This window comes from Oryzias latipes, chromosome 12 (assembly GCF_053564925.1).
Source record: "Oryzias latipes strain Hd-rR chromosome 12, Olatipes_Hd-rR_3.1".
In the NCBI taxonomy this organism is placed as follows: domain Eukaryota; kingdom Metazoa; phylum Chordata; class Actinopteri; order Beloniformes; family Adrianichthyidae; genus Oryzias; species Oryzias latipes.
This window is the reverse complement of record NC_136248.1, coordinates 33,021,194-33,034,308: the sequence shown is the minus strand read 5'-3', so window position 1 is coordinate 33,034,308 and position 13,115 is coordinate 33,021,194. Positions and strand designations below refer to the sequence as shown.

The 13,115-nt window shown below is 45.3% G+C and overlaps 1 protein-coding gene across 1 annotated transcript; it reads left to right on the top strand.

Annotated features, from left to right (window-relative positions):
• The first annotated feature begins 208 nt into the window (after positions 1-208).
• Positions 209-4,627, top strand: LOC101173361 (UDP-glucuronosyltransferase 2C1-like). Its single transcript, XM_004084564.5, has 7 exons — positions 209-608; positions 2,406-2,895; positions 3,050-3,198; positions 3,276-3,407; positions 3,487-3,574; positions 3,702-3,921; positions 4,275-4,627. Exons 1-7 carry the CDS (start codon positions 363-365, stop codon positions 4,552-4,554), a joined length of 1,605 nt encoding a protein of 534 aa, XP_004084612.1. The 5' UTR covers positions 209-362; the 3' UTR covers positions 4,555-4,627.
• The last annotated feature ends 8,488 nt before the right edge of the window (positions 4,628-13,115 follow it).

Below are 13,115 nucleotides of genomic sequence, written 5' to 3'. Positions count from 1 at the left end.
CTTTACCCCCCAGACCCTCAGCAAACCATCATCAGCTGCTTAAGACGGACTCAGGTCCGGACCACACATTTATCTCTGTTGTCTCTTTGGTTTTCTGTCTGGACCCAACTCTGGGATCATCTTCATCCTTTGGAGGATGACCACCATTCAGACGGCTCCGGATTCCTCCACTTTCCTAAAAAGGAACGGTTTGGGCCACTTCCTTCTCTTTACGGTGACACTACGTCTGTGTAGGAGTGAAGTCCAAAGACAATAAAAGCTGGACCTCCACACCCATCTACTCTCATGTTTACCCAACCTCTGATCAGGTTGGACTTTGGACCTGCTGCTGCAGAAAAACCAGTGTCTCCTCTTCAGCCAGGATGAAGCTCGCCACAGTGTCTCTGTTTTCCTCCGGCCTGCTGCTTGCTGTCTTCTCGACTGCAGCTCATGGCGGTAAAGTTCTGGCGTTTCCAGGCGAGTACAGCCACTGGCTGAACATGCGGACTATCATCGAGGAGCTCGTGAGGAGGAACCACTCCATCACCGTCCTGGTGCCAGATGCTTCACCGTCTGTCAACTACAACAACAGCAGAGACGCCGCCAAGTTTGACTTCCTGGTGTTCAAGGTGATGGCTTCACATACAACTCTGCATGAGTCCTGAAGAGAGGACAGAGTCCATGTAGACCCAGTCCACAGGTCCGGGGTGAGAGGGTCAGGTGTAGAGAGGATTCTGCAAGTGTTGAATTTGGATCTGGAGCTTTTTGGCAGAAACCTCCAGAACCAGATTGTTCTTCTTGAAGAGTAATCCTGGTTGGGTTTGTTTCTCCTACCTGCATGGGGGGTATTCCAGAAAGCAGGTTATGCTAGCTCCCTCGGTAAGTTTGAGGCTAAGGAAGTGGATAACCTCAGCTTTCAGTTCCAGAAATGGAGGTATGTTTCAGGGTAGGTCAAGTTGCCATAGCAACTCATGCTCTGAACATAACCTGGTCTGGAGCAGGTTTAGTTGAAGGTTAGTTTGTTTTCAGAGAGGTGAAGCAGCATGGCGTGTCCATTTGAAGATGATTTAGTGGATGAAGAAGCTCAGATAATACTTTTTCCACCGTGAGAGGCTGATAAGACCACATATGGATGTTGGAAAGAGAAACTTTATACTTTGATCTAACTTCATTATTTGATTCAGTTAAGATAAAACATTTTTTTAGTTAAATCAGTTTAAAAATAACACGTAGTTATCAGACAGTTATTTTACTTTCATTCAAATTAATTCAATGAAGTAGGTGTAACTTTGGTGCTGCTGTTAGATCGGCACCGCAAGGGATTGTGGGATACCATTCCCTTTGCCTGTCTGGATGGATTATGGTTTAAGTGTGGGTTTTTGACCAAATGTGTTTAGTTGTTTAGCTGTTTTACCGTGTTTTGCCGAGTTATTTTGTCCTACTTTTCTCAAGTCTCTGCACCATGAGTGAGAGGGAGGGAGAGGAGGATGAGTTTATATAGCATCACTATCATCATGAAATGTAATGACAATGTTGGAAAATTCCTAAATGCATGAATGTACGCAGTACATACTGTTTTGTTCTTTTTATTGTTATAAAAATGAGAATCTCTGCCAGCTCAAACTTAGACATATGAGAGTTCAAGAATTATAATTCATTACGATGGAAAAAATATTAATTGAATTGGAGTAAAATGACATTTAGTTAAATAAATATGTAAATTTGAGTTGTATAAACAATTATTGAGTTTTATAGACGTAAGAAATTAGGTTGAATAAATATAACTAAAATACTAGTTACCAATAGAAGTAATTCATTTAAGTTGGCAAAATTGGATACGTTTTTATATATATATATATATATATATATATATATATATATATATATATATATATATATATATATATATATATATATATATATACATACATGCGTCACAAGGAAAATGGAAATAAGATCAGAAACTCGTGCGTTTACTTTGTCTGTTCTGTTTCTCCAAGCAGAAACTCTTTCATTTGCTGATGATGCAGCCGTGTTACTTTATTGATGGTCGTATAATTTTCATACGCCGATATTTAAACCTCAAATTCCGTCTCACTGAAGTATAGCGCTTTCTTTTTTTCTCCACGCGTTTCCATGGTGACTCCGGAAATCGGTGATCCATTGAGAATGTCTTTATGTACCTGCTGTGCACGTGCATTAACCCAGGGTTACCAAGTGGAGCGTAATTACACTAACTCATATCCGGTCTTTTGGAACCGACATACCCAGAGTAAGCAAGTTCAGGTGGATTTCAGCCAGAGTTCAGGGTTAAAGTCAGGGGAGTTTAAACATGCTTCCTGGAATACCCCCCAGGACTTGAACTGATGCTGTTTATGTTTCTCTGAGGTTCAGGAACTCGGCTGATGCGGATTCTTGTCCCACAGGTTCCCTTCTCTCGCTCAGACTGTGTCAGCATGATGCAGGAATTTATGGACTTCTCCATGTACGAGATGCACAGCTCCTCACTGCTGCAGGTCTTCTGGAGGATGAGCTACTTCATGCAGCGGTCCTCGGACCTGGGCATGCAGCAGTGTGACGCCATGCTGAAAAACCAGCAGCTCATGGCGACTCTGCGGGACGCTTCTTATGATGTGGTCCTGGTGGACCCGCTGGTCATGTGTGGAGACTTGGTGGCGGATCTGCTTGGGGTTCCGCTCATCCTCTCCTTGCGCTTTAGCTTTGGCAGCACCTTGGAGCGGCACTGCGGCCACGCCCCGTTCCCACCCTCCTTCGTCCCGACGGCTCCGCTGCCGTACAGCGACCATATGTCATTTGTGCAGAGGCTGACCAACACGCTGATGACTGTGTCCATGTCGGTGCTGCACGAGGCGCTCTGGAGGCTGAAGCTGGACCCATACTACACAGAGGTCAAAGGTCAGATACTCAAACAAGCAAAGCTGAGGAGAAACCAAAATACAAGAATGCTAATCATGTGACAGTATCCTCGCATGCTTTTACTTTGAAAGAGTTTTGCAGACTGCTTGCATGCTGTTTTTGGAATTACACAGCAAGTGTTTTGTACGAACAGGAAGTCCCAGTAGCTACTGCGGCACCTTTGGGAAGGCCGACATCTGGCTGATCAGGACTTTCTGGGACCTTGAGACGCCACGGCCCTCCCCACCCAACTTCAAATTTGTGGGTGGTCTGCACTGCAAGCCAGCCAATCAGCTGCCAGAAGTAGGAACTCTCTAGTGTGCTGTCACTCTTCAGCTTAAAGTGAAGCAGTTATGTAACTCTGATGTCACTTCCTGTAGGAAATGGAGGCATTTGTGCAGAGCTCTGGTAACGCTGGTGTGGTGGTGGTCACCTTTGGCTCCATGGTGACCAACCTAACAGCAGAGCGAGCCGAAGTCATCGCATCTGCACTTGGTCGGATACCTCAAAAGGTCAGAGGTCAGGCCGCTTCTATATGAAGTCATCTTTGTGTGTCAGCACAACAAACTGCAGTGTGGTTTCATCCGTCAGGTCATTTGGCGTTACTGTGGACATCGACCTGCAACGCTGGCGCCCAACACGAAGCTTTATGACTGGATCCCACAGAACGACCTTCTGGGTAAGTGTCACCCTTTCACAATAAAACCAGCTTTCCAATGCATCTGTTTAGGACGTGCGACAACCACCAAAAAGTGGTTTAGTCCTGATCCTCTTCAAAATAAGAGCCCTTTGTCTGATTCCCTCAGGTCATTCACGGACGCGAGCATTTGTGACTCATGGCGGCACTAACGGTCTGTATGAGGCCCTGTTTCACGGCGTGCCGGTGGTAGGCGTGCCACTTTTTGGAGATCAGCCAGACAACCTCGCCCGAATCAGTCGACATGGTGCTGCTCTGGTCCTCAACTTCAACAGCATGACAGCCGATGACCTGACGGAGGCGCTGCAGGCCGTTATCAACCAGCCCAGGTAAGCAGCAGAACCAACGCACACACCAGGTCAGGAAACGCTCCGCCAAAATCCAGAGACGCCATGAGGAAAAGCTAACCTTTAGCTGTAGGATTGTGGTAACCGATCAAATCCTGACTGGGGACAGCCAATCAAGTCCAAAGCTGCCCTTAAATGCAGCGGAACTGCTGTGGGTGAGAGGCTGAACGTTCAGGCAGCACTCGGACGCTCTACAGCAGCCTTCGCCGTGACGCCTCCACCCACTGAAGTTACTGGGGGACCAGGAAGCACCATTTTGTTTTGAAAAGCTCCACAAACTGAAGAACGGCTTCTGTCTGAAGGAGTTTGCTAACATGGCCTCCATCTTCCTACAGCTTCAGGACCAGCATGCAGCGCCTGTCGGCTATTCAACGCAACCAGCCGGTGGCGCCGCTGAGCACCGCCGTCTTCTGGGTGGAGTTTGTGATGAGACACGGCGGAGCCAAACACCTGCGGCTGGCGTCACATGACCTGACCTGGATCCAGTACTACAGCCTGGACACGGGGGCAACGCTGCTGCTTGGCCTGCTGACCCTGGGGGCCGTCAGTTGGGCGGGGCTTCTCCACATCCTTCAGCGATGCAGACGGCGAGAACGCAGAGAGAAGAAGGACTGAGGGATGTTTTAGCGATAAAGTTGATGAATGAAGATGATGGTCTTGATGAGAATTAAAAATGCAAAGAATGACACACACGTGTGGAGAACATTTCTGACAATCCCACACGTAACAGAGACTCCGCCCACGTCTGCCTCTTTTGGCCTCGTGCAGATGTTCCAGCTGTAGATAAGAAGACGTTCTGCAGATGTTCTAGCTGCAAATCAGAGGTTCTGCAGATGTTCCAGCTGTAGATCACAGGACGTTCTGCAGATGTTCTAGCTGTAGATCAGAGGTTCTGCAGATGTTCCAGCTGTAGATCACAGGACGTTCTGCAGATGTTCTAGCTGTAGATCACAGGACGTTCTGCAGATGTTCTAGCTGCAAATCAGAGGTTCTGCAGATGTTCCAGCTGTAGATCACAGGACGTTCTGCAGATGTTCTAGCTGTAGATCATAGGTTCTGCAGATGTTCCAGCTGTAGATCACAGGACGTTCTGCAGATGTTCTAGCTGCAAATCGGAGGTTCTGCAGATGTTCCAGCTGTAGATCACAGGACGTTCTGCAGATGTTCTAGCTGTAGATCAGAGATTCTGCAGATGTTCCAGCTGTAGATCACAGGACGTTCTGCAGATGTTCTAGCTGTAGATCACAGGACGTTCTGCAGATGTTCTAGCTGCAAATCAGAGGTTCTGCAGATGTTCCAGCTGTAGATCACAGGACGTTCTGCAGATGTTCTAGCTGTAGATCATAGGTTCTGCAGATGTTCCAGCTGTAGATCACAGGACGTTCTGCAGATGTTCTAGCTGCAAATCGGAGGTTCTGCAGATGTTCCAGCTGTAGATCACAGGACGTTCTGCAGATGTTCTAGCTGTAGATCACAGGACGTTCTGCAGATGTTCTAGCTGCAAATCAGAGGTTCTGCAGATGTTCCAGCTGTAGATCACAGGACGTTCTGCAGATGTTCTAGCTGTAGATCATAGGTTCTGCAGATGTTCCAGCTGTAGATCAGAGGTTCCACAGATGTTCTAGCTGTAGATCAGAGGTTCTGCAGGTGTTCTAGCTGTAGATCAGAGGTTCCACAGATGTTCTAGCTGTAGATCACAGGACGTTCTGCAGATGTTCTAGCTGCAAATCAGAGGTTCTGCAGATGTTCCAGCTGTAGATCACAGGACGTTCTGCAGATGTTCTAGCTGCAAATCAGAGGTTCTGCAGATGTTCCAGCTGTAGATCACAGGACGTTCTGCAGATGTTCTAGCTGCAAATCAGAGGTTCTGCAGATGTTCCAGCTGTAGATCACAGGACGTTCTGCAAATGTTCTAGCTGTAGATCAGAGGTTCTGCAGGTGTTCTAGCTGTAGATCAGAGATTCTGCAGATGTTCCAGCTGTAGATCACAGGACGTTCTGCAGATGTTCTAGCTGTAGATCAGAGGTTCTGCAGGTGTTCTAGCTGTAGATCAGAGGTTCCACAGATGCTTTAGTTGTAGATCAGAGATTCCACAGATGTTCTAGCTGTAGATCATAGGTTCTGCAGATGTTCTAGCTGTAGATCAGAGATTCTGCAGATGTTCCAGCTGTAGATCACAGGACGTTCTGCAGATGTTCTAGCTGTAGATCAGAGATTCTGCAGATGTTCCAGCTGTAGATCACAGGACGTTCTGCAGATGTTCTAGCTGTAGATCAGAGGTTCTGCAGGTGTTCTAGCTGTAGATCAGAGGTTCCACAGATGTTCTAGCTGTAGATCACAGGACGTTCTGCAGATGTTCTAGCTGCAAATCAGAGGTTCTGCAGATGTTCCAGCTGTAGATCACAGGACGTTCTGCAGATGTTCTAGCTGCAAATCAGAGGTTCTGCAGATGTTCCAGCTGTAGATCACAGGACGTTCTGCAGATGTTCTAGCTGCAAATCAGAGGTTCTGCAGATGTTCCAGCTGTAGATCACAGGACGTTCTGCAAATGTTCTAGCTGTAGATCAGAGGTTCTGCAGGTGTTCTAGCTGTAGATCAGAGATTCTGCAGATGTTCCAGCTGTAGATCACAGGACGTTCTGCAGATGTTCTAGCTGTAGATCAGAGGTTCTGCAGGTGTTCTAGCTGTAGATCAGAGGTTCCACAGATGCTTTAGTTGTAGATCAGAGATTCCACAGATGTTCTAGCTGTAGATCATAGGTTCTGCAGATGTTCTAGCTGTAGATCAGAGATTCTGCAGATGTTCCAGCTGTAGATCACAGGACGTTCTGCAGATGTTCTAGCTGTAGATCATAGGTTCTGCAGGTGTTCTAGCTGTAGATCAGAGGTTCCACAGATGTTCTAGCTGTAGATCATAGGTTCTGCAGATGTTCTAGCTGTAGATCAGAGGTTCTGCAGATTTTCCAGCTGTAGATCATAGGTTCTGCAGATGTTCTAGCTGTAGATCATAGGTTCTGCAGATGTTCAAGCTGTAGATCAGAGGTTCTGCAGATGTTCTAGCTGTAGATCAGAGGTTCTGCAGATGTTCCAGCTATAGATCAGAGATTCCACAAATGTTCCAGCTGTAGATCAGATGAGGTTCTGCAGATGTTCCAGCTGTAGATCAGAGGTTCTGCAGATGTTCCAGCTGTAGATCAGAGGTTCTGCAGATGTTCCAGCTGTAGATCACAGGACGATCTGCAGATGTTCTAGCTGTAGATCAGAGGTTCCACAGATGTTTTAGTTGTAGATCAGAGATTCCACAGATGTTCTAGCTGTAGATCATAGGTTCTGCAGATGTTCTAGCTGTAGATCATAGGTTCTGCAGATGTTCTAGCTGTAGATCAGAGGTTCTGCAGATGTTCTAGCTGCAGATCAGAGGTTCTGCAGATGTTCTAGCTGTAGATCATAGGTTCTGCAGATGTTCTAGCTGTAGATCATAGGTTCTGCAGATGTTCCAGCTGTAGATCACAGGACGTTCTGCAGATGTTCTAGCTGTAGATCATAGGTTCTGCAGATGTTCCAGCTGTAGATCACAGGACGTTCTGCAGATGTTCTAGCTGTAGATCATAGGTTCTGCAGATGTTCTAGCTGTAGATCATAGGTTCTGCAGATGTTCCAGCTGTAGATCACAGGACGTTCTGCAGATGTTCTAGCTGTAGATCAGAGGTTCTGCAGATGTTCTAGCTGCAGATCAGACGTTCTGCAGATGTTCTAGCTGTAGATCATAGGTTCTGCAGATGTTCTAGCTGTAGATCAGAGATTCCTCAGATTTTCTAGCTGTAGATCATAGGTTCTGCAGATGTTCTAGCTGTAGATCAGAGGTTCCACAGATGTTCTAGCTGTAGATCAGAGGTTCTGCAGATGTTCTAGCTGCAGATCAGAGGTTCTGAAGATGTTCTAGCTGCAGATCAGAGGTTCTGCAGATGTTCTAGCTGTAGATCATAGGTTCTGCAGATGTTCTAGCTGTAGATCAGAGATTCCTCAGATTTTCTAGCTGTAGATCATAGGTTCTGCAGATGTTCTAGCTGTAGATCAGAGGTTCCACAGATGTTTTAGCTGTAGATCAGAGGTTCCACAGATGTTTTAGTTGTAGATCAGAGATTCCTCAGATTTTCTAGCTGTAGATCATAGGTTCTGCAGATGTTCTAGCTTTAGATCAGAGGTTCCACAGATGTTTTAGTTGTAGATCAGAGATTCCTCAGATTTTATAGCTGTAGATCATAGGTTCTGCAGATGTTCTAGCTGTAGATTAGAGGTTCTACAGATGTTCCAGCTGTAGATCAGAGGTTCTGCAGATGTTCTAGCTGCAGATCAGAGGTTCTTCAGATGTATTAGCTGTAGATCAGAGGTTCTGCAGATGTTCTAGCTGTAGATCAGAGGTTCTGCAGATGTTCCAGCTGTAGATCAGAGTTTCTGCAGATGTTCCAGCTGTAGATCACAGGACGTTCTGCAGATGTTATAGCTGCAAATCAGAGGTTCTGCAGATGTTCTAGCTGTAGATCAGAGGTTCCACAGATGTTTTAGTTGTAGATCAGAGATTCCACAGATGTTCTAGCTGTAGATCATAGGTTCTGCAGATGTTCTAGCTGCAAATCAGAGGTTCTGCAGATGTTCCAGCTGTAGATCACAGGACGTTCTGCAGATGTTCTAGCTGTAGATCAGAGGTTCTGCAGATGTTGTAGCTGCAGATCAGAGATTCCACAGATGTTCTAGCTGTAGATCATAGGTTCTGCAGATGTTCTAGCTGTAGATCATAGGTTCTGCAGATGTTCTAGCTGTAGATCAGAGGTTCTGCAGATGTTCTAGCTGCAGATCAGAGGTTCTGCAGATGTTCTAGCTGCAGATCAGAGGTTCTGCAGATGTTCTAGCTGTAGATCATAGGTTCTGCAGATGTTCTAGCTGTAGATCAGAGATTCCTCAGATTTTCTAGCTGTAGATCATAGGTTCTGCAGATGTTCTAGCTGTAGATCAGAGGTTCCACAGATGTTTTAGCTGTAGATCAGAGGTTCTGCAGATGTTCTAGCTGTAGATCATAGGTTCTGCAGATGTTCTAGCTGTAGATCATAGGTTTTGCAGATGTTCTAGCTGTAGATCATAGGTTCTGCAGATGTTCTAGCTGTAGATCAGAGGTTCTGCAGATTTTCCAGCTGTAGATCATAGGTTCTGCAGATGTTCTAGCTGCAAATCAGAGGTTTTGCAGATGTTCTAGCTGTAGATCAGAGGTTCCACAGATGTTTTAGTTGTAGATCAGAGATTCCTCAGATTTTCTATCTGTAGATCATAGGTTCTGCAGATGTTCTAGCTGTAGATCATAGGTTCTGCAGATGTTCTAGCTGTAGATCAGAGGTTCTGCAGATGTTCTAGCTGTAGATCAGAGATTCTGCAGATGTTCCAGCTATAGATCAGAGGTTCTGCAGATGTTCCAGCTGTAGATCAGAGGTTCTGCAGATGTTCCAGCTGTAGATCACATGACGATCTGCAGATGTTCTAGCTGTAGATCAGAGGTTCTGCAGATGTTCCAGCTGTAGATCAGAGGTTCTGCAGATGTTCCAGCTGTAGATCAGAGGTTCTGCAGATGTTCCAGCTGTAGATCACATGACGATCTGCAGATGTTCTAGCTGTAGATCAGAGGTTCTGCAGATGTTCTAGCTGTAGATCATAGGTTCTGCAGATGTTCTAGCTGTAGATCAGAGGTTCTGCAGATGTTCTAGCTGCAGATCAGAGGTTCTGCAGATGTTCTAGCTGCAGATCAGAGGTTCTGCAGATGTTCTAGCTGTAGATCATAGGTTCTGCAGATGTTCTAGCTGTAGATCAGAGATTCCTCAGATTTTCTAGCTGTAGATCATAGGTTCTGCAGATGTTCTAGCTGTAAATCAGAGGTTCCACAGATGTTTTAGCTGTAGATCAGAGGTTCTGCAGATGTTCTAGCTGTAGATCAGAGGTTCTGCAGATGTTCTAGCTGTAGATCAGAGGAGGTTCTGCAGATGTTCTAGCTGTAGATCAGAGATTCCTCAGATTTTCTAGCTGTAGATCATAGGTTCTGCAGATGTTCTAGCTGTAGATCAGAGGTTCCACAGATGTTCTAGCTGTAGATCAGAGGTTCCACAGATGTTTTAGTTGTAGATCAGAGATTCCTCAGATTTTCTAGCTGTAGATCATAGGTTCTGCAGATGTTCTAGCTGTAGATCAGAGGTTCCACAGATGTTTTAGTTGTAGATCAGAGATTCCTCAGATTTTCTAGCTGTAGATCAGAGGTTCTGCAGATGTTCTAGCTGTAGATCATAGGTTCTGCAGATGTTCTAGCTGTAGATCAGAGGTTCCACAGATGTTTTAGCTGTAGATCAGAGGTTCTGCAGATGTTCTAGCTGTAGATCATAGGTTCTGCAGATTTTCTAGCTGTAGATCATAGGTTCTGCAGATGTTCTAGCTGTAGATCAGAGGTTCCACAGATGTTTTAGCTGTAGATCAGAGGTTCCACAGATGTTTTAGTTGTAGATCAGAGATTCCTCAGATTTTCTAGCTGTAGATCATAGGTTCTGCAGATGTTCTAGCTGTAGATCAGAGGTTCCACAGATGTTTTAGTTGTAGATCAGAGATTCCTCAGATTTTCTAGCTGTAGATCAGAGGTTCTGCAGATGTTCTAGCTGTAGATCATAGGTTCTGCAGATTTTCTAGCTGTAGATCATAGGTTCTGCAGATGTTCTAGCTGTAGATCAGAGGTTCCACAGATGTTTTAGCTGTAGATCAGAGGTTCCACAGATGTTTTAGTTGTAGATCAGAGATTCCTCATATTTTATAGCTGTAGATCATAGGTTCTGCAGATGTTCTAGCTGTAGATTAGAGGTTCTACAGATGTTCCAGCTGTAGATCAGAGGTTCTGCAGATGTTCTAGCTGCAGATCAGAGGTTCTTCAGATGTACTAGCTGTAGATCAGAGGTTCTGCAGATGTTCTAGCTGTAGATCAGAGGTTCTGCAGATGTTCCAGCTGTAGATCAGAGTTTCTGCAGATGTTCCAGCTGTAGATCACAGGACGTTCTGCAGATGTTCTAGCTGTAGATCAGAGGTTCTGCAGATGTTCTAGCTGCAGATCAGAGGTTCTGCAGATGTTCCAGCTGTAGATCACAGGACGTTCTGCAGATGTTCTAGCTGTAGATCAGAGGTTCTGCAGATGTTCTAGCTGTAGATCATAGGTTCTGCAGATGTTCCAGCTGTAGATCAGAGTTTCTGCAGATGTTCCAGCTGTAGATCACAAGACGTTCTGCAGATGTTCTAGCTGTAGATCAGAGGTTCTGCAGATGTTCCAGCTGTAGATCACAGGACGTTCTGCAGATGTTCTAGCTGTAGATCAGAGGTTCTGCAGATGTTTTAGCTGTAGATCAGAGATTCCACAGATGTTCTAGCTGTAGATCATAGGTTCTGCAGATGTTCTAGGTGTAGATCAGAGGTTCTGCAGATGTTCCAGCTGTAGATCATAGGTTCTGCAGATGTTCTAGCTGCAAATCAGAGGTTCTGCAGATGTTCCAGCTGTAGATCACAGGACGTTCTGCAGATGTTCTAGCTGTAGATCAGAGGTTCTGCAGATGTTTTAGCTGTAGATCAGAGATTCCACAGATGTTCTAGCTGTAGATCATAGGTTCTGCAGATGTTCTAGGTGTAGATCAGAGGTTCTGCAGATGTTCCAGCTGTAGATCATAGGTTCTGCAGATGTTCTAGCTGCAAATCAGAGGTTCTGCAGATGTTCCAGCTGTAGATCACAGGACGTTCTGCAGATGTTCTAGCTGTAGATCAGAGGTTCTGCAGATGTTCTAGCTGTAGATCAGAGGTTCTGCAGATGTTTTAGCTGTAGATCAGAGATTCCACAGATGTTCTAGCTGTAGATCATAGGTTCCACAGATGTTTTAGTTGTAGATCAGAGATTCCACAGATGTTCTAGCTGTAGATCATAGGTTCTGCAGATGTTCTAGCTGCAAATCAGAGGTTCTGCAGATGTTCCAGCTGTAGATCACAGGACGTTCTGCAGATGTTCTAGCTGTAGATCAGAGGTTCTGCAGATGTTGTAGCTGCAGATCAGAGGTTCTGCAGATGTTCTAGCTGTAGATCAGAGGTTCCACAGATGTTTTAGTTGTAGATCAGAGATTCCACAGATGTTCCAGCTGTATATCAGATTAGGTTCTGCAGATGTTCCAGCTGTAGATTAGAGGATGTTCTACAGATGTTACAGCTGTAGATTAGAGGTTCTACAGATGTTCCAGCTGTAGATCAAAGGTTCTGCAGATGTTCTAGCTGTAGATCAGAGGTTCTGCAGATGTTCTAGCTGTAGATCAGAGGTTCTGCAGATGTTCTAGCTGTAGATCCGAGGTTCTGCAGATGTTCTAGCTGCAGATCAGAGGTTCTGCAGATGTTCTAGCTGCAGATCAGAGGTTCTGCAGATGTTCTAGCTGCAGATCAGAGGTTCTGCAGATGTTCTAGCTGCAGATCAGAGGTTCTGCAGATGTTCTAGCTGTAGATCAGAGGTTCTGCAGATGTTCTAGCTGTAGATCAGAGGTTCTGCAGATGTTCTAGCTGTAGATCAGAGGTTCTGCAGATGTTCTAGCTGTAGATCCGAGGTTCTGCAGATGTTCTAGCTGTAGATCAGAGGTTCCACAGATGTTTTAGTTGTAGATCAGAGATTCCACAGATGTTCTAGCTGTAGATCATAGGTTCTGCAGATGTTCTAGCTGTAGATCAGAGGTTCCACAGATGTTTTAGTTGTAGATCAGAGATTCCTCAGATTTTCTAGCTGTAGATCAGAGGTTCTGCAGATGTTCTAGCTGTAGATCATAGGTTCTGCAGATGTTCTAGCTGTAGATCAGAGGTTCCACAGATGTTTTAGCTGTAGATCAGAGGTTCTGCAGATGTTCTAGCTGTAGATCATAGGTTCTGCAGATTTTCTAGCTGTAGATCATAGGTTCTGCAGATGTTCTAGCTGTAGATCAGAGGTTCCACAGATGTTTTAGCTGTAGATCAGAGGTTCCACAGATGTTTTAGTTGTAGATCAGAGATTCCTCAGATTTTCTAGCTGTAGATCATAGGTTCTGCAGATGTTCTAGCTGTAGATCAGAGGTTCCACAGATGTTTTAGTTGTAGATCAGAGAT